The sequence below is a fragment of the Artemia franciscana genome, chromosome 7 (genome assembly GCF_032884065.1).
Source record: "Artemia franciscana chromosome 7, ASM3288406v1, whole genome shotgun sequence".
Lineage (NCBI taxonomy): Eukaryota > Metazoa > Arthropoda > Branchiopoda > Anostraca > Artemiidae > Artemia > Artemia franciscana.
This window is the reverse complement of record NC_088869.1, coordinates 27,859,127-27,877,501: the sequence shown is the minus strand read 5'-3', so window position 1 is coordinate 27,877,501 and position 18,375 is coordinate 27,859,127. Positions and strand designations below refer to the sequence as shown.

The 18,375-nt window shown below is 36.1% G+C and overlaps 1 protein-coding gene across 1 annotated transcript in view; it reads right to left on the bottom strand.

The window, feature by feature from the left end:
• LOC136029098 (E3 ubiquitin-protein ligase ZFP91-like) overlaps positions 1 to 12,265 on the bottom strand; it is a 37,422-nt gene extending 25,157 nt beyond the window's left edge. The window contains exon 1 of the mRNA XM_065707160.1: positions 11,951 to 12,265. Within this exon, the coding sequence (XP_065563232.1) occupies positions 11,951 to 11,987 (37 nt within the window). The 5' untranslated portion in view covers positions 11,988 to 12,265. The remainder of the gene's footprint in view (positions 1 to 11,950) is intronic.
• Between the last annotated feature and the right edge of the window lie 6,110 nt (positions 12,266 to 18,375).

Sequence of the window (18,375 nt, the reverse complement as noted above, 5' to 3'; positions counted from 1 at the left end):
ACTTTTCAAAACCGATTGTGCCACCGTGCAAATTTACTTATTCTGCAACTGGGAAGATCAATATATATATATATATATATATATATATATATATATATATATATATATATATATATATATATATATATATATATATATATATATTTTTGATATTCTTAAGTCGTCTGTCTGTCTCAGAGTTTTCAATTGATATAACACAGTCCTCTTTGGGGCAAAATCACGTTCCACAAAATGGCAGAAAACGTCACTTTTCATATTGCAATCTTTTTGGTTACTTAAAAAGGCACTAGAACTTCTAATTTTCGTTTGAATGAGCCCCCTTCCAATCTTCTAAGACTATCAGTTTGATATAAATACTCTTGGAAAAAAACGAATGAACACGCATCCATGATCTTTCTTCTGGAAAAAGCTTCAAAATTCCATGTTTTTATGGGACTTGGTATTAACCAAGTGACATATAGCAGTCGCCAATTCTGTCGGTCTGTCGGTCTGTCTGTCGGTCCCGGTTTTGCTACTTTAGGCACTTCCAGGTAAGCTAGGCCGATGAAATTTGGCAAGCGTATCAGGGACCGGACCAGATTAAATTAGAAATAGTCGTTTTCCCGATTTGACCATCTGGGGGGGGGGAGTGGGGGCCGGTTAATTCGAAAAAAATAGAAAAAATGAAGTATTTTTAACTTATGAGCAGGTGATTGGATCTTAATGAAATTTGATGTTTGGAATGATATTGTGTCTCAGAGCTCTTTTTTTAAATCCCGACTGGGTCTGATGACATTGGGGGGAGTTGGAGGGGGAAACCTAAAATCTTGGAAAACACTTAAGAGTGGAGGGATTCGGGATGAAACTTGATGGAAAAAATAAGCGCAAGTCCCAGATACATGATTGACATAATCGGAACTGATTTGCTCTCTTTGGGGTAGTTGAAGGGGGGGAGTAATTCTTAAAAATTAGAAAAATGAGGTATTTTCAACTTACGAATGGGTGATCGGATCTCAATGAAATTTGATGTTTAGAAGGATATCGTCTCTTAGAGCTCTTATTTTAAATCCCGACCGGATCTGGTGATGGGGGCGGGGAGTCGGGAGGGGGAAACCTAAAACTTGGAAAACACTTAGAGTGGAGGGATCGGGATGAAACATGGTGGGAAAAATGAACACAAGTCCTAGATAGATGATTGACATAAACGGAACGGATCCGCTCTCTTTTGGGTAGTTGTTGGGGGGGGGGGTGTTTCTGAAAAATAAAAAAAAATGAGGTATTTTTAACTTACGAAAAGGGTGATCGGATCTCAATGAAATTTGATATTTAGAAGGATATCGTGGCTCAGAGCTCTCATTTTAAACCCGACCGGATCTGGTGACATTGGGGGGGGGGGGGAGTTGGGAGGGAGAAACATAAAAATTGGAAAACACTTAGAGTGGAGGGATCGGGATGAAACTTAGTGGAAAAAACACGAGTCCTAGATACATGATTGACATAACCAGAACGGATCCGCTCTCTTTGGGGTAGTTGGGGGGGGGGTAATTCTGAAAAATTAGAAAAAATGAGGTATTTTTAACTTACGAAGGGTTGATTGGATCTCCATGAAATTTGATTTTTAGAAGGATATCGTGTCTCCAAGCTCTTATTTTAAATCCTGACCGGATCTGGTGACATTGGGGGAAGTTTGGGGTGGGGAAACCTAAAAGGATGGGAAACGCTTAGATTGGAGGGATTGGGATGAAACTTGGTTGGAAAAATAAGCAGAAGTCTTGCATACGTGATTTACATAATTGGAACGGATCCGCTCGATTGCGGGAGGGGGGGGGGTTATTCTGAAAAATAAGAAAAATGACGTATTTTAACTTACGAAGGAGTGATCGGATCTTCATGAAACTTCATATTTAGAAGGACCTCGTAACTCCGATATCTTATTTTAAATCTCAACCGGATCAAGCGTAATTGGGGGGGGGGGGCAGTTGGGGGGACCGGAAATCTTAGAAAATATTTAAAGCGGTGAGATCAGGATGAAACTGGATGGGAAGAATAGAAACCTGTCTAAGATACGTGACTGACATAACTGGACCGGATCTACTCTCTTTGGTGGAATTGGGGGGGGGGGGGGGGTAATATTGAAAATTGAAGTATTTGTAACTTACGAAAGGGTGACCAGATTTTAATGAAATTTGATATTTAGAAGGATCTTGTGCTTTAAAGCTCTAATTTCAAATTCCGACCAGATCCTGTGACATTCGGGGGAGTTCAAGGGGGGAACCGGAATTCTTGGAAAACATGAAAATTGGAGTATTTATATCTTACGAATAGATGATCGGATCGTAATGAAATTTGATTTTTAGAAGGAATTCATGTCTCAGAGCTCCTATTTCAAATCCCGACCAGATCTTTTGACATTGTGGGGATTTGGAGGGGGAAATCTTGGAAAAACACTTGGAGTGTAGGAATCGGGATGAAGCTTGGTGGATAGAATAAACAAATGTCCTTGATACGTGATTGAAAGAATCGTACTGGATTCGCTCTCTTTGGGGGAGTTGGGGGGGGGTTCAGTGATTTGGCGAGTTCGGTGCTTCTGGACGTGCTAGGGCAATGAAAATTGGTAGGCGTGTCAGGGAGCTGCACAATTTGACTTGATAAAGTCGTTTTCCCAGATTCGACCATCTGGGGGGCAAAAGGGAGAGGAAAAATTAGAAAAAATTAGGTATTTATAACTTACGAGTGAGTGATCGGATCTTAATGAATTTTGATATTTAGAAGGACTTTGTGACTCAGAGCTCTTATTTTAAATCTTGACCGGCATTAAGCCTCTTATTTTCCTTTTTAAATCAATCTATTGATTCATAGAATTTTGTTAGAGCTCATACCATATGATCTCTTGGCTCTTAGCTCTTCTCGCCTCGTCACAAGTGCCATATGAGCTCTTAGCTCTTGTTGCATATAGGAGCTTAAAACCTCTATAGCAGGATTCTCTAATACACTGAAACTAATGATATGAGTTCATTAAGATCACTTGCCTTTTAGGGGATATTTCCCTTCTTTTTTGAAAATTAGGCAAATTTTCTCAGGCTCGCAGTTTTTGATGGGTAACATTAAACTTAATAAATTTAACATATCTTGAATCAGCTGAAAAGCCATTTCTTTTAATGTATTAAATTGTTATTAAAACTCTTTTTATAGAGTTTCAGTTTCTACTGGCCCAAGTCCCTCCTTACTTTCAGTTTGTTACCCTAAATTGTTTGACAGTTAGTTCCCTTTTAGCATTATTATAATTCGACTTTATCTTGTTTTCCATACAGTTTTGGCCACCGAGCCATACGTTTCGCCTTTCTCTACAGGAGCTAAGAATATAGTGATTACGTCCAACATGCGTAAACGCAGATAGCGTGAAACACGAAACGTAAAACGCCTGTTTAAAAGGCCTCCGGTGGTTTTTTAACCAGTAATCAGTTAACAACTCTTGCTGTATTTTATTTTTAGAAAAATAACCAGCACTTGTAAAAAAAACTGTTTAAGGCAAAAACAGTAAACATTGGTTAAACATAAGCTATATAACATCCCAATATTCAGGGTTTGAACCCCCCTCCACTGAAATTTCGTCTGACTCGTAAAATGTAATAAAATACATATGAATAAGTTTTGATGCGCTTTTTAAATTCTTTGTTTGTAAATACTCCCCCCCCCCCCGAACAAAACTCGTGGATACATCCTCGAACCCTCGAAAGAACATAACCGTGAACTTGTTAAAGGGCAAGACGATACAAGCCACATGCCACCAAAAAGGGTTGCTACTTGTCCAGTGAGAATCACACCGTCGGTATGTTTCCGAGTTTCTGTCAATTAAGTAAAATGACCAAAGAAATAATACCAGTATGTAAAATCACCGGGCAATGTAATAGATTATCCGATATTCCCGTAGATAATTACAAAATTATTAAAATGCATGATTTTGGAGGTTGTTGTTCATAATTATCAAGCATTATGAGAACCGCTCTGAATAATCAAATTGACATTAACAGATACACAGACAGAGTAGTTATTTCACTTACCTTTTGGGCACTTTTTATCAGATAGATTCTGTTTAGATGTCGGTGTTTTTTGTTATTTTTACTATTGTTGTTTACATGAAATGTATTGTTGATACTCCCGTACAATCCAGAACGCATTGAATGTAGAAGATCTAGAACCCGGGAAATTTTCAAATAAGACATATTTAAACCACCTCCAGAAAAACCCCGAATCGTCCTTTTCTTCCTATAAAACAGCGGAGTCTCAATTACAACCAAACTTCTTACATATGGGGAGATAAAGAGATTTTCTTATGCGGCCGTTTGAGGAGTACCCCCTCCTTTCACTTCTTCCCATCGAACGAGTTTTTCTAGAAGCGGAAATTAGAATACCCTTTGTAAAGTAGTAGAGTCTCCTGTTTGGAAAATACCCTCAAAATTCTGACTGCGTACATACATGGTTACAGCCGTAAAGCGTAATTTTACCGTAGGGCTGGACTTTCCATCGGCAATAAAGCTATTAGGTAAATTAGCTTGTAAAGAAAGGATCCATATGCAGGTACAGGAATATAGGCCTATGTCTCAGCTTTATATCTATCATATTTCATGCGCTGTACACTTGCGGTTTTAGGCCTCATAATCTAAAGGGGGAATTTTTTTCAGGTTTATTAAAACTAAAAGGGGCACTTACATGTTATAGCAACCACACCAAAGAAGTGAAGTTAGGCTAATTCTAATGAATTATATCAAAATATGATGAAACTATAACACTTTAGTAACAAAATTATGGAAACTACAATCATGGAAAGCAGGCTGCCCAAAACGAATTATATTAGAAACATTAAATATTCAATTAAATTATATCTGTATTGTAGTTTATCCCATAGGAGACTAAGCTCTGAATGCAGACAGAGAAACCAGTGTTACTCAGATCATGAAATTGACAGTGATCAATATAACTTGTAAATACCCTAAAAGGTTTAAAAGGAGCATAAAAATATAAATTCAATTCAATGTCAGATGTCCAAAAAGCTTATCAATTCTTGAATCTAAAATCAGCCTTATGGAAGGAAAAGTGACTAGTTTGGTGGGACTTCTGCCAGTATGGGGTCCCATCCGTTCGCAATTTAATAGTGTTGTCGATGTAAGAAATTGCAGAAAGATGCTTACGTGCTCCATAATGTTACTTTTATCTCTTGTGTCTACCTCCAGTAACTGTGTTTAAAACACATTTCTGGCCTTTCCACTATTCTATTATCAAATATAGTTCGTAAAGTTAATCAATAGAAATGTTGGTATTGAAATTTATTCCTTTGATTTTTATCCATATTGAAAGAATAGATTTTGAATAGCAGCCTGGTACAGTATAATTCACTCGAAGACAGTAACAATTTACAACAATGCAAAAACTAACCCTATATTTCCACCTGTGACCACATTCCCACGCACTTGCAAATTGGTTTTAAATGACCGATGTCCACAAAAGACCGTACAGTTTCTGAATGACGTTCCAATAATGGGGGTCATTTCAAGGGTCACTTTATGTGCACCTGTAATGCATGACCCACTCATATTACATTAAATATAGTTCTTTTTCTTTCCCGCGGAACAGGTAAACTGGTGTGGGAATTCTTGTGAATAGAGAGTTACAGTTTCCAGAGGAGTGTGGAGGAGGGGGGTACCAGCTTTCCACTACCGTGTACACATGCCAGAGTGCCATTTATGTCATAAACTTCGTTTACGCGTGGTACAGTTCCACCCCTGTGGTAAAGTCCCCGCAACGCTTGGCACAGTTCCGTCATGCCAGGCATACTTTCGCCCCTCACCATCTGGTGTACCGTCATTTCTGAAAGTTGAATAACCCTTTACTAGTTTCCCGATTACTAAGATAACTTAGAGAGTTCGTAATTTAGATAGATTATGTTATACGGTCCTACATTTCAAAACCAATAGAAATGTTCATTTCATCGCTTGGTATACGATTTCTTTATATCCTTGCGACAGTCTGGTTTACCAAATAGTGTGTTAATATATATATATATATATAGTTTGTATTGTTTCAAGTTCTTGTCTATCCCCAAATCCTGAATTTTTTTTATGATATGCTTAATCGTTTCTTATATTTCTGAATTGTTTTTATATTCTTCCGTCCGTCTATTCAGTCCCCCCTCCCCATTAACCCTTTCAGAGTATTGAGCTCCCCAAAAAAAAACTAGAAATAAATTCTTGTCCAAGTGCTTGCCTTGTGGTATACTTTCCAAGATTTTTTGGGTCATGAATTTAATTCGCAATAAATTTTACCCTCTTTTTGAAAAATGAGGCATCTTGCAGTAGGGCTTAAGAAACAAACTGCGAATTCTGAACATTTCTAATTAGAAATAAAAGAAAAGAAACAATCAGTGCTTTCAGTGACAATCTGAATTGCACACTAGTCAAATTATTATGAAAGCTCGAGCATCTTGAAGTTTAAGTTTTGCCCATTCCGATTTTACCTTCGATACTTTTTCGTTGGAGCAAGACATTGCCTGATGTTCCAATCTAACTATTTCCACTGTTGACTGTCTAACTGATTGACAATATAAATGTTGACTGTCTATTTCGAATCTAATCTCTTTGGTTTTAGCAGCAATACTTAATTTATATATTTATATGTTTCTTACAATCCGGATAGTTGCTGAAATGTCTGTGGTAAGAAAAAGAACTATTTAGAAAACTATGAAAAGAAAATTGGCAGTTATTTTCAAATAAATATAGCAAAGGACACATTTAAAATTTCATTAAATAGGGAGTAGAGAGGTGGAATATTGAAAAACCCTTTGTGATTCTACTGATTGGTAAAATAATTACGGTGATATAATCTATAGTTTCGACGTAATTCATTTTGGATAACCCACTTCACAAAATTGCTTGTCCATCGAGGAAGAATTAGTCATTTCCTGGTCAGCTAAAAGTTTTTTTCTTTTTTTTACTGAGTTTATGATGAGAGTATGATCAAATGAGCTGAAAAACCAAATGACATGTCTTAAAAAATGAAAGAAACTTCTCTGTCACATTCCGAAATGCTATTATAGAATTGCATTTATAGATAGTCCAACCCGTTTCAAACATTCCTAATCTGCTTCCGAAAAGAATTGCTCTTCTCAGATAAGGAGATTTAACGGTCTTAATCATACCATGAAAGAAACCTTCGTTTTTTCTTATCCAGATTGATTCTGCCATGCGTTCCTGAACAAAATCTCCCTATGTTGTCCAACGGCTATTCTGCACCCCGCCGGTCTTTAGATAAAAGACCGCATTCATTTTTTTGTTAGTTTTTTTCCTGTCGTCTTGGGCTGGTGACATGTTACAGCTGGTCCCTTTACTATCCTTCAAATACATAAAAGACTGGCAAAGTTGGTCTAAGCATAAAAATTGTCTATTGTCACTCCCCCTTCGTATTTTCTCCTCTTCACTTTTTTAAGTTTTGGTAGAATGCTATATTTACCGAACATTGGGAGGATATTAAACTTAATAAATAGCACTTCCGTGTGTCAATACTTGGGAAAAATTTTAACAACTGCTACATTGAAACAATGTTACTCCCTGTGGTAGCACATGAATGCGAAAAATTTGGTTGATCAAGGTAAAAAAGGGCAACATTCAAGCACCCTCCCCCTCTATGTCTCCAGCGTATATCTAGTCCAGAAAAGGATGAGAACGAAATTTCTTTAAAGAAAACTTCTATTCAAAAAACAGCAATTAATAGTAACCAGAAATAGAAGAATTTGAGACTATGGGAACTTGAGAAACTCTGGGGACTATGTTCAATTTTTGGCTTCTCCCTTGAGGAGTGGCGACCCCTGAGTTAAATATAGCCACGATACTGAAACAGATTTCCTCTGCTGTGCTGATCTTAGGTGGTTTCCTGCAGAATAGAGTTGTTAGTAGTCAAAAATGGATATTTCTGTTACTCAATAACATGGTCAATATTTTCTAGACAGAGTTGAAAACTGCTCAGAGCTTCTTCGTATATTATTGCAATGGAAAACGATTTGAAATAGTTTTTCTATAGGGCCCAACTTGTGATGTTATAGTCGAGCTATAGATGAAATAAATCAGACATATCCGTCAAGTATCATGCTAAATAGTAATAATTTTAATATGGTGGCTTGCGCTATTGTTAGAGATAAATTGAAGCATTGATAATAAAACAAGTAATTTGTCACAAGTGCTGCAATGTCGTTACATTACGAACACCTGTGACGATTTTTCTGGTGTAGAGGTTGTTTGAAATGGGCTGTTTTCTTATTAGTTGGTGAATTATATCCTTCAAACATGATTAACTATACTAAACAATGTTAAAAATCAAGTGCACTAACTTAAGCAAATTGAAAATTTTACAAAAACAACCCCTTTTTTGTTTGGACATTACATCTAATTTATTTCAGGTTTAAATTTAGTAGAGACAAACTTTATATTTAAGTAATTAATTAAAGTTTAATTTAAGTTTTGACTTTTTGTCCTTAATTTTTAAGAACGATTCCTGAACACAATGGACGTAAAATTAGAACAATGAAGTTTGTTTTAAAATAAAATAAAAACTTTAGGTTAAAGAGTGAGGTCTTGGGGAGGAGGCAACTCCTTTCATAAGCGAAATAATTCCTGTTCGTTTGAAGTTTTGATGTTGTTTCTTACTTTCAGCTGAAAAAACTTGTTTTTAAAATTTAATTTCTGATCGTTTTTAAATAATACCGGAAAATCCGGCTCTCTCTCCATGAAAAATTCTGGTACTTGTGTATTATGAGCCACTCACTCAATTTTACGATGTTTAAAACTCGAGAACAAACCGGTTTCTTCGTTAGTCTCTTCGTTACTTTAGAAACAAATTTGGGCTATATATTCATACATTAGGGGGGGGGGGTAAAGTATAGTGGGTCTACGTGCAAAATGTGTTAGGTACAATTATTCTGCATATTATGAAGTAAGAATTGTTTTCTGACTTCGAACTGTCCAAATGCTCCCCCCCCCTTTATGTGCAAATATATAGCCCAAATTATATATTTCCATCTATTCTGTCACTTGTCTTTGTCTTGTCTTGCACTAAGCTGAAAGAAACTAACGAAGAAACCGGGGGGTATTTTCCACGGTGGGGTATTTTCCACGAGGGAAGGGTATTTTTTTGGGGGGGGGGGTACTTTCAACGGGGGTATTTTGCCGGGACTGTTTTTCGGGAGGGAGTAAATACAGGGGGAGGGGTCAAACGCAGGCCACCGTAAACAATAGGCAAAGCTTATAAATTGCAGCCCTTACCCCAACGACTGTGGGGGTCAAGTCGTCCTCATAGTCGTCCTCATGTGGGGGTCAAGACATAACTACTACATTTTTAAACTATGCTGAAATAAATGGCTATCTTAAAAATTTTGATCAGCCAACTTTGGGGGAGAAATAAGCGTGGGAGGGGGCTAGTTGCCCTCTAATATTTTCGATCACTTAAAAAGGACGCTAGAACTTTTGATTTTCGATCAAATGAGCCTTCTCCCGATCTTTTACGATCGCTAGTTTGATACAATCACTTCAGGGGAGAACAAAGAAATAAACACACATTCGTGATATTTCTTCGGAAATAAATGCAAAATTTCAACATTTATGCAGATTGGAACTTGAAACCTCTAAAGCACGGTTCTCTGGTTTGTTGAACTTGATGGTGTTATTTTCATTAAGATTACTTGATGTTTTGGGGGGTTTTCCCCTTTTTAGAAACTGGGTAAGTTTTCCCAGGCTCGTAACTTTTGAAGGGTAACATTAAATTTGATGAATTTTACATATTTTGAACATTTTGAACATTCTTTTGATATGTCTATTATTACTCAGACTCTGTTTCTTAGAGTTTAGGTTACTATTAATCGTCAAGGCTCCTTAATTACAGTTCGTTACCACGAACTGTTTGATTAAACTCTTCTAATAAAGTCACTTCATATGTCCAGTGAAAGAAATCAAAACAGAGTAACAACCAATACAGCGAAACAAAAGTTAAAAATATCATTGAAGCATAAAAATAGTCAATAAAAATTTAACACAAACTTTTAAAAGAAAACAAAAAAACAAGTCCAAGAACTAAAATGAACCTCATGCGATTAACGGCAAAAAAAAGAGGGGGCAGATAAAATGATAGTACTTTATGACAAAAAAAATATATCACAGGGTAAAAGAAAAAAAAAATCCGAATTCGTTTTCCGAAAAGCCTTTAGTAATGAAGAAACAAATTAATCTTGTTAATTGTGTCTAAATCAGTATCAAGGCAGTAACTGATCATAAATAACAAAATGAGATGATAAACGTGAGCGATGAAAATATGGTAGAATGTGTGTTCCTGCCTCTTACCGTGAACAGATACTAACCCCACAAGTAGTAATGGGATACTTCGTTGTAGGGTATGATTTATGCATCGTTAGAATAGTAATACGCATATTTTTATTACTATTTGTATTTAATAAAATACATCCTGTTAAAAGCTGGAAAATAAAAAATAATTTCTGAGATTCTAACATAATTATTGTCATATAATTCCCAACAAATTGGTGCAAATATATTTTTGACTTCCCAATACTGAACTTATCAATATTAGGAAAATCAATATGTTTTTTTTTTTTTATTCTGAACGATTGGTAGGAATAGAGCACTAGCTAACTAAAGAAAGGATAAAATTTTAAGTGTATTAGGTAGCCACAACAAAATATTTAGGGGGTTGGTGTACAAAAGAAAAATATAAATATATATCCGTGATCTGATCAATCTGAACTAGGTGAACTGTTGGGTTGGACATGGGAGCAAGTGCCCCCTAAAAACTTGGAAGTTGGTTAAAGGTCTAGAATAGTTGCTCTCCAGAAGGGGACATGCTAGAACAAAAAAGATGCATTTTTAGAATGCTAATTTCATGTTCATTTAACAATTCATCTCCCTTTCCCCTCTTATGGTGTCACATAGCCCAAGGCTATATAAAAAAAGGTGAAGGTTACAAATAGCGGTTTTCCAGAAGGAGATGTGCTAGAATAAAAAGAGCAATTTTTGGATTGCTAATTTTATATGCTCATTTTTATGATTTTGTTCACGCTTTCGATAATTCATCCCCATCCCCTCTTCCCCTAATGGTCTCATATATCCCTAGACTATATAAAAAACTAACGTAAAAACAACACAAATTTTCATTTATAAAACACAGTATATTTGCATTAATCAGATAAGGATGTTTCCTTCTATTATTATTCACGTTTTTAATCCATTTAACATAGTTTTTTTGTTTTGTTTTTCAATAGTCATCAATCTCACTCAGGCTAAACTAAATATTTCCGAGTCCACAAAGAATAACCGGTTTTAAAACAGATAGATCAATGGAAAAACAAAATATATTATTAGGGCTATAAATGTGTCCTTTTGGGGAGGGTGCATTGTCTGGGTAACAACTCTTACGTTGAAAAAGAGCATACAATAAAGAATTGAGCGGTAAAATTTTTACGTTTAATCTGCATAGCCTAGAGCTATATAAGGGGAGGTGGACTAGGGATGAATGGTCAAAACACGAACAGAACCATAATGATGGAACTCAAGTTATATTGGTACCTTCCTCCCAAACAAAAATTCATAATATTCATTCGAAGACCAATATCCACTTCAGTAAACAGGTAAAAATAATCTTTGTTATCACGAAAAAGCTTCATCTGATCTTATAAAAGTATTATCTTACGATCTATTCTAATTTGTACAAACAAGTTTCTTTTCCATGTTTTTTTTTGCATTCATTGAATACCATGTACAAATGTGTATGTTATACTTAATATAAAATAGACTTTTACTTGCTTTTTTTTTATAAAAGTGACGTTTGGAGAGCAACTGCTGGATTCAATCAAATGAAACTTATTATCATAACAACAGCACCTCAGATGTAAGCTTCAGATTCCAAAAGCTGTGCAACTTACCCTGTTCCACCTTCATTGCAGGCATTTTTATCCTCATTTTGTCACCTCATGAAAATTTCTTAGGAAGCCTTCATGTCACTAGAGCAGTCCTATGAATGTTGTTGCGTTAGAACTCTTGATTCCCAAAATTCCAGCAAAAGGAAATCCAACGGGGTACCTTGCGCCGTTTGCAGGAGACACTAGCCAATGCAGAGCTATCATAAGAAGGTGTGTCCCCGTTTGGACATGACGAAAGACCGAATGTAGACCAAATGGACGATGACCAGTCACTGGACATGAACAGACGCATGCGCCTGGGAATATGATGCATGGTGAGTTAGTTCAAGCAGTCTAAGACTCTGAGGCAAGCTAGGTGTTATCCAGGGGTAGCCTACCAAAGAAGTGGGATGAAGTTCTTCTAAGAGGATCCTAAGTTTATAAAAATTATCTTGATTGTGAGAAACAGAAATATTCTTCCCACGGAAATTTTCCCAGAAAATCCCCCGGATAATTCCCCCACAGGCAAAATTAAGCGTCCACAGAGAAAGTACAAAATAGGTACCTCGAAACGTCGATCAGATGTCCTGAGGGGTAACAAAAAGACTATATATCATAAAAGAGTTTTAGGACAGGGACTGGTTGGTCTCCAATCGCTTTCGACTTAGAAAACAGGACTAGAACTCTCAAATTCCGATCAAATGAGCATCCTCCAAAGTTTCTACGATCACGAGGGGGAGGCTGGGAATGAAGAATGGGCGACCCCCTCTTATACGGAATAAATTTTGCTAATTTTGGGGTTTAATATAATTCTTTACTTTCATTATTACAATTCTACCCAAAAATACTCTCAGTGAGCAAGAGGGACTAGATGCCAATTTCTACCTCCACCCCTTCCCCCTCCCGTTCCTTAAAGCTAATTCAATATTTACCGGAAGGTTCAACAAGATTTAGAATGCTTTGGCTTTAAAATGAAACCTTTGAGCCATCTTCCCCCTCTAAAGTTTATACAACAACCCTTTCCATAAAAACAATATATTTTAACTATGGGCAACTTGAATAACTTACAGTCCTTGCTCTGGGGGCTGAAAGGGGGGTTGTCAAACCTGGAGGCATGGTTATCTGACCTTTGGAATATTTTGAACAAAATGGCTATAAGAAAATTGATCTCATGCGTTTGGGGAATTTGGGGTCCGCGGGGGGAGATCCTTGGAGAATTATCTACGGTGGGAGATTTTTTGCCGAGAGGAGGGGGAATTCATAGACCCTTATTATCGAGGTCAATGAAAAGACATTGTGTATTGCGAAGTTTTCATCATGGTTTATCTCTAAACGGATTTGGGCACCAAGTTGAAAATTTCAGGGAGTATGGACGAGGGGAGGAGGGCGACTATTCGATGAACTATGACTTGGGAGAAGAATGTAAACTTAAATTAAATAACAATAGTTGCTACTGGGATATCAAGATACCATTTTTGAAATATCTTAGGGGTGGGATTAGGGATTGGAATTTTCAGGTTGCGTAGGAGAGAGGAGGAATGAGTGGTAGCAGGCTTCTATTTTTATGACGTGGGGGTACCTAAAAATATTAAATCCCAGACCCATCTAAATCATTCAACGTTTGATGAGAATTATGATTTATTCACATGTAGATGTATTGAAGTAAAGCACCTAATCAAAAAAAACTTCACAAATGTTCCCAATACTGACCACCAAACAGAGGTGGTTTTAGGGGAGAGGGGGCACTTGCCCCAGGCTCTGAAATCTAAAAATCACAAAATTTCAAATAAATAGCCCAGTGGTTATATTCATTTCGTAATTTTCGAAATTTTATTTTTACTAAAATAAAATTGAGAGCGCAGTGGCAGTTAGCATAAGGAAATTAAGAGCTTATTACAAACAGAAATTATTGCATAAATGAAGAGGATTGCCCCCTCCTCAACACCTCGCTCTTTTCGCTTTTATTACTTTTTAAAAAACTTTTTATTTTCTAATTAAACGACCCATGTGTTCCAGGAGTCGTTCTTAAGGAATTGGGACACAATTGAAACTTTAGCGCAGAGAGCGAGGTGTTGAAGAGGGGGCAATCCCCTTCATATATGTAATAATTTCTACCCGTACTAAGTTTTAATGGTGCTCCTTACTTTCAGTTGAAATACGTGTTTTTTAAATTTAATTTCTGAGCGTTTTTTAATTAATGCCAGGAAATCTGGCCCCACCTCCGCAGATTAATCCCCCTCTCACGTAAATATACTCTAGACAATTCAATCCCTGTGAAAATTTACCCCAGACAATTACCCTCAACTGCTCCACGCGTAAAATTGAGATGGAAAAGAGAAAACAAGACATACAAAAAGAATTTTGTTTAGGAATTCTGGTAAATTAATAATTTCCTACATACTTTCCATTAACAAATACTATATGTAAACAATGGGAAAATTTTATAACTTAAAGACCTTTCCCCTGGAGCTGGGGGGGAGGGTTCATGTTATATCCAAAGGCATACTTATTGTACCTTTAAATTGTGATGAACAAAATGGCTATCTCAAAATTTTGATTGGACGATTTTGGGAAAAAAGGGGCGGGAGAAGAGGCCTAGCTGCCCTCTAATATTTTTTCACATAAAAAGGACACTAGAACTTTTAATTTCCGTTCAAACGACCCCTCTTACGATATTCTAGGACAAGGACCACTGGGTTGATGTGATAACCTCTGAAACGTATCCGTGATCGTTGTTCTGGTAAAAAATACAAAATTCCACATTTTTGCTGATAGGAGCTTGGAACCTCTTTAGTAGGGTTTACTGATACTTTGAATCTGATGGTAAGATTTTCATTAATATTCTATGACTTTTAGGGGTATTTTCTCTTTTTTAATCGGTAACGCTAAACTTAATGAAACTTATGTATTTAAAATTCAGCATGATAAACCAATTTTTTTGATATATCTAGTAATATCAAAATCCGGTTTTTAAAATTTCGGTTAGTATTGTGCCGGGTCGCTTCTTACATAAAGTTCATTACCACGAACTCTTAAAAAGTAAGTAGACCGAATTTAGCTAATTTTTTGTGATATTTTTTACTCAAAAATTTTTTACCGAATGAAAATTATGTTGATAAATAAAATTTGTCTTTAAATATGCCATGGGAATGATTTGGAGACATAGAGTGGGGGGGTAATAAATATTTTGCCCCGCGTACAAGAAAGGCCAGAACCGCCACTGCCGTCAATAAGACCGTGACAATTAGAAGCGAAAAATTTTTTTTATAAAAACTTTCTTGAAAAGAAAGGTTTAACAACGAAAAGTGAAGAGCCGTATTAAAACCAAAGGCGAGCAAATATAAATCCCTGCAGCCTAACTATAAAAACTTAATACGAATAGAAATTGCTATCAATGGATAAAACAGACCCAAAACGACCAAACTTAAAATTAAATAACCATATGAAGCAATAACACAACCTGCAATAGACGAAAAAGTGGATCCTAAGGCGGACAGAAATTAAAATGAATAGTCAGTCATATTCATCTCAAGACCAGCACAGATCAAACACTTCGTGGTAACGAACTGTAGTAAGGAGCGACCCAGCTCAATAGTAACCAAAACTCTAAAAAAAAATTGATACCAATAGCTACATCAAAAGAATCGCATTTTAATGCTGATTTTGAATATATACGTTTCATCAAGTTTAGTGTCACCAGTCAAAAGTTACGAGCCTGGGAAAATTTGCCTTATTTTAGAAAATAGGGGGAAACAACCCCTTAAAGTCATAGAATCTTAACAAAAATCACACCATCAGATTCAGCGTATCAGAGAACTCTACTGTAGAAATTTCAAGCTCCTGTCTACAAAAATGTGAAATTTTGTATTTTTTGCCATAAGGCTGATCACAGGTGCGTGTTTAGTTTTTTTACAGAGGGGGTGATCGTATCGACCCAGTTGTCCTAGAGTGTTGCAAAAGGGCTCATTCTAACGGAAATGAAAAGTTCTAGTGCCCTTTTTAAGTGACCAAAAAATTGGAGGGCACCTAGGCCCCCTCTCACGCTAACTATTTTCCCAAAGTCACCGGATCAAAATTCTGAGATAGCCATTTTATTCAGCATAGTCCAAAAACCTTATAACTATGTCTTTGAGGACGACTTACTCCCCCACAGTCCCAGTGGGAGGGGCTACAAGTTACAAACTTTGACCAGTGCTCACATTATAGTAATGGTTATTGGGAAGTGTACAGACGTTTTCAGGTGGATTTTTTGGTTGGGGTGGGGGGAGTTGTTGAGATGAGGGTATATGTTGAGGGAACTTCCCACGGGTGAATTTGTCAAGGGGGAAGAAAATTTCCATGATGGGAGCGCAGGATTTTCAAGCATTATTTAAAAAAACAAAGAAAATAATAAATATGTAGAAGGTTTTTCAACTGAAAGTAAGGAGCAGTAATAAAACTTAAAACGAACAGAAATTATTACGCATATGAGTGGTTCACCTCCTCCTATTACCTCGCTTTTACGCTAAAGTATTATTAGTAGTTTCAACTATTTATTCTACGGCCTTTGTAATTCAGGGGTCATTCTTAAGGAATTGGGACAAAACTTAAGCTTTAATAATTAGCGAGGTACTGACGAGGGGGTAAACCCCTCATATACGTAATAAAAATATACGAATACAGAAAATCGTTACGTAAGCTAATTCGCAAGTTACGTATATCTTTTACTAATAAAAACGTTCGTAAAAAATTAAATGGTCTAGTTACCTTTTTAAGTAAAGAAAATATTTGGGAGGGGCAACTAAGCCTCCTCCCTTATTCCTTTTTTTCTCAAAATAATTTGACCAAAATTATGATACAGCCACTTAGCGAAAAAAAAATATGCAAATTTCGTTTTAATTATTCATCTGCCGAGAAGCAAAATTAAAACATGCATTAATTCAAAAACGTTCAGAAATTAAATAAAAAAAAACAAGTTTTTTTTTTAACTGAAAGTAAGGAGCGACATTAAAACGAAATTACTTCGTATATAAAAGGGGCTGCTCTCTCCTCAACGCCCCGCTCTTTATGCTAAATCTTTTTATTGTTTAAAAAGTAGAGATGAGAGAAAGTGTCAAACTTTAGCGTAAAGAGCGGGGCGTTGAGGAGGGAGCAGCCCCTTTTATATACGAAGTAATTTCTGTTCGTTTTAAGTTTTAATGTCACTCCTTACTTTCAGTTAAACAAAATTTTTTTTTTATTTAATTACCACAAAAAGGACTTAGGCTGTCATCCCTGAATACTTCTGAAGGACATAGCATCATTTGTTCTTTACTGAAAATGAAATAAAAAAAACAAGTTTTTTTAAATGAAAGTACGGAGCGACATTAAAACTTAAATGAACAGATATTACTCCGTATATGAAAGGGGCTGTTCCCTCCTCAGCGCCCCGCTCTTTACGCTAAAGTTTGACTCTTTCTCTCAACTCTACTTTTTAAAACAGTTAAAAACTTTAGCGTAAAGAGCGGGGCACTGAGGAGGGAGCAACCCCTTTCATATACGGAGTAAATTCTGTTCGTTTTAAGTTTTAATGTCGCTCCTTACTTTCATTTAAAAAAACTTGTTTTTTTTTATTTAATTTCTGGACGTTTTTGTAATGCATGTTTTGATCTTGGCTCTCTGCACATAAATAATTAAAACAAATTTGCATATTAATTTGTTTTTGGCTAAATGGCTTTCTCATAGTTATAATCGGAAGATTTTGAGAAAAAAGGAGAGAGGGAGGAGACCTAGTTGCCCACCAATTTTTTGATTACTTAAAAAGGCAACTAGAAGTTTTAATTTTTACCAAAGTTTTCATTAGTAAAAAATATACTTAACTTACGAATTAACTTACGTAACAAAATTCTATATTCGTAGGTTTTTATTGTGTATATGGGGGGTTCACCCCTCGTTGATGCCTCGCTCTCTACACTAAAGCTTAAATTTTGTCCCAGTTCCTTAAGAATGACCCCTGAATCACAAATGCCGTAGAATGAATAGTTGAAAAACAAACAAACAAAAAAGCAAATAAAAATGCATCCGTGATTTGTCTTCTGGCAAAAAATGCGAAATTCCACATTTTCGTAGATAGGAGCTTGAAACTCCTACAATAAGGTTCTCTAATATGCTGAATCTGATGCCTTTTAGGGGGCGTCTCCCCCTATTTTCTAAAACGAGGCAAATTTTCCCAGGCTCGTAACTTTTTATGGGTAAGACTAATCTTGATGAAACTTATATATTTAAAATCAGCATTAAAATGCAATTCTTTAGATGTAGCTATTGATATCAAAACCCCATTTTTTAGAGTTTCGGTTACTATTGAGCTGGGTCGCTCCTTAATACTGTTCGTTACCATGAACTGTTTGATAGTTTTTGAGTGTGCGTGTTTTTAATTGTGAAAACTGTATTTTGGAATTTTCAGCTTTTTTTTGTTTTTTCAAAATTATAAC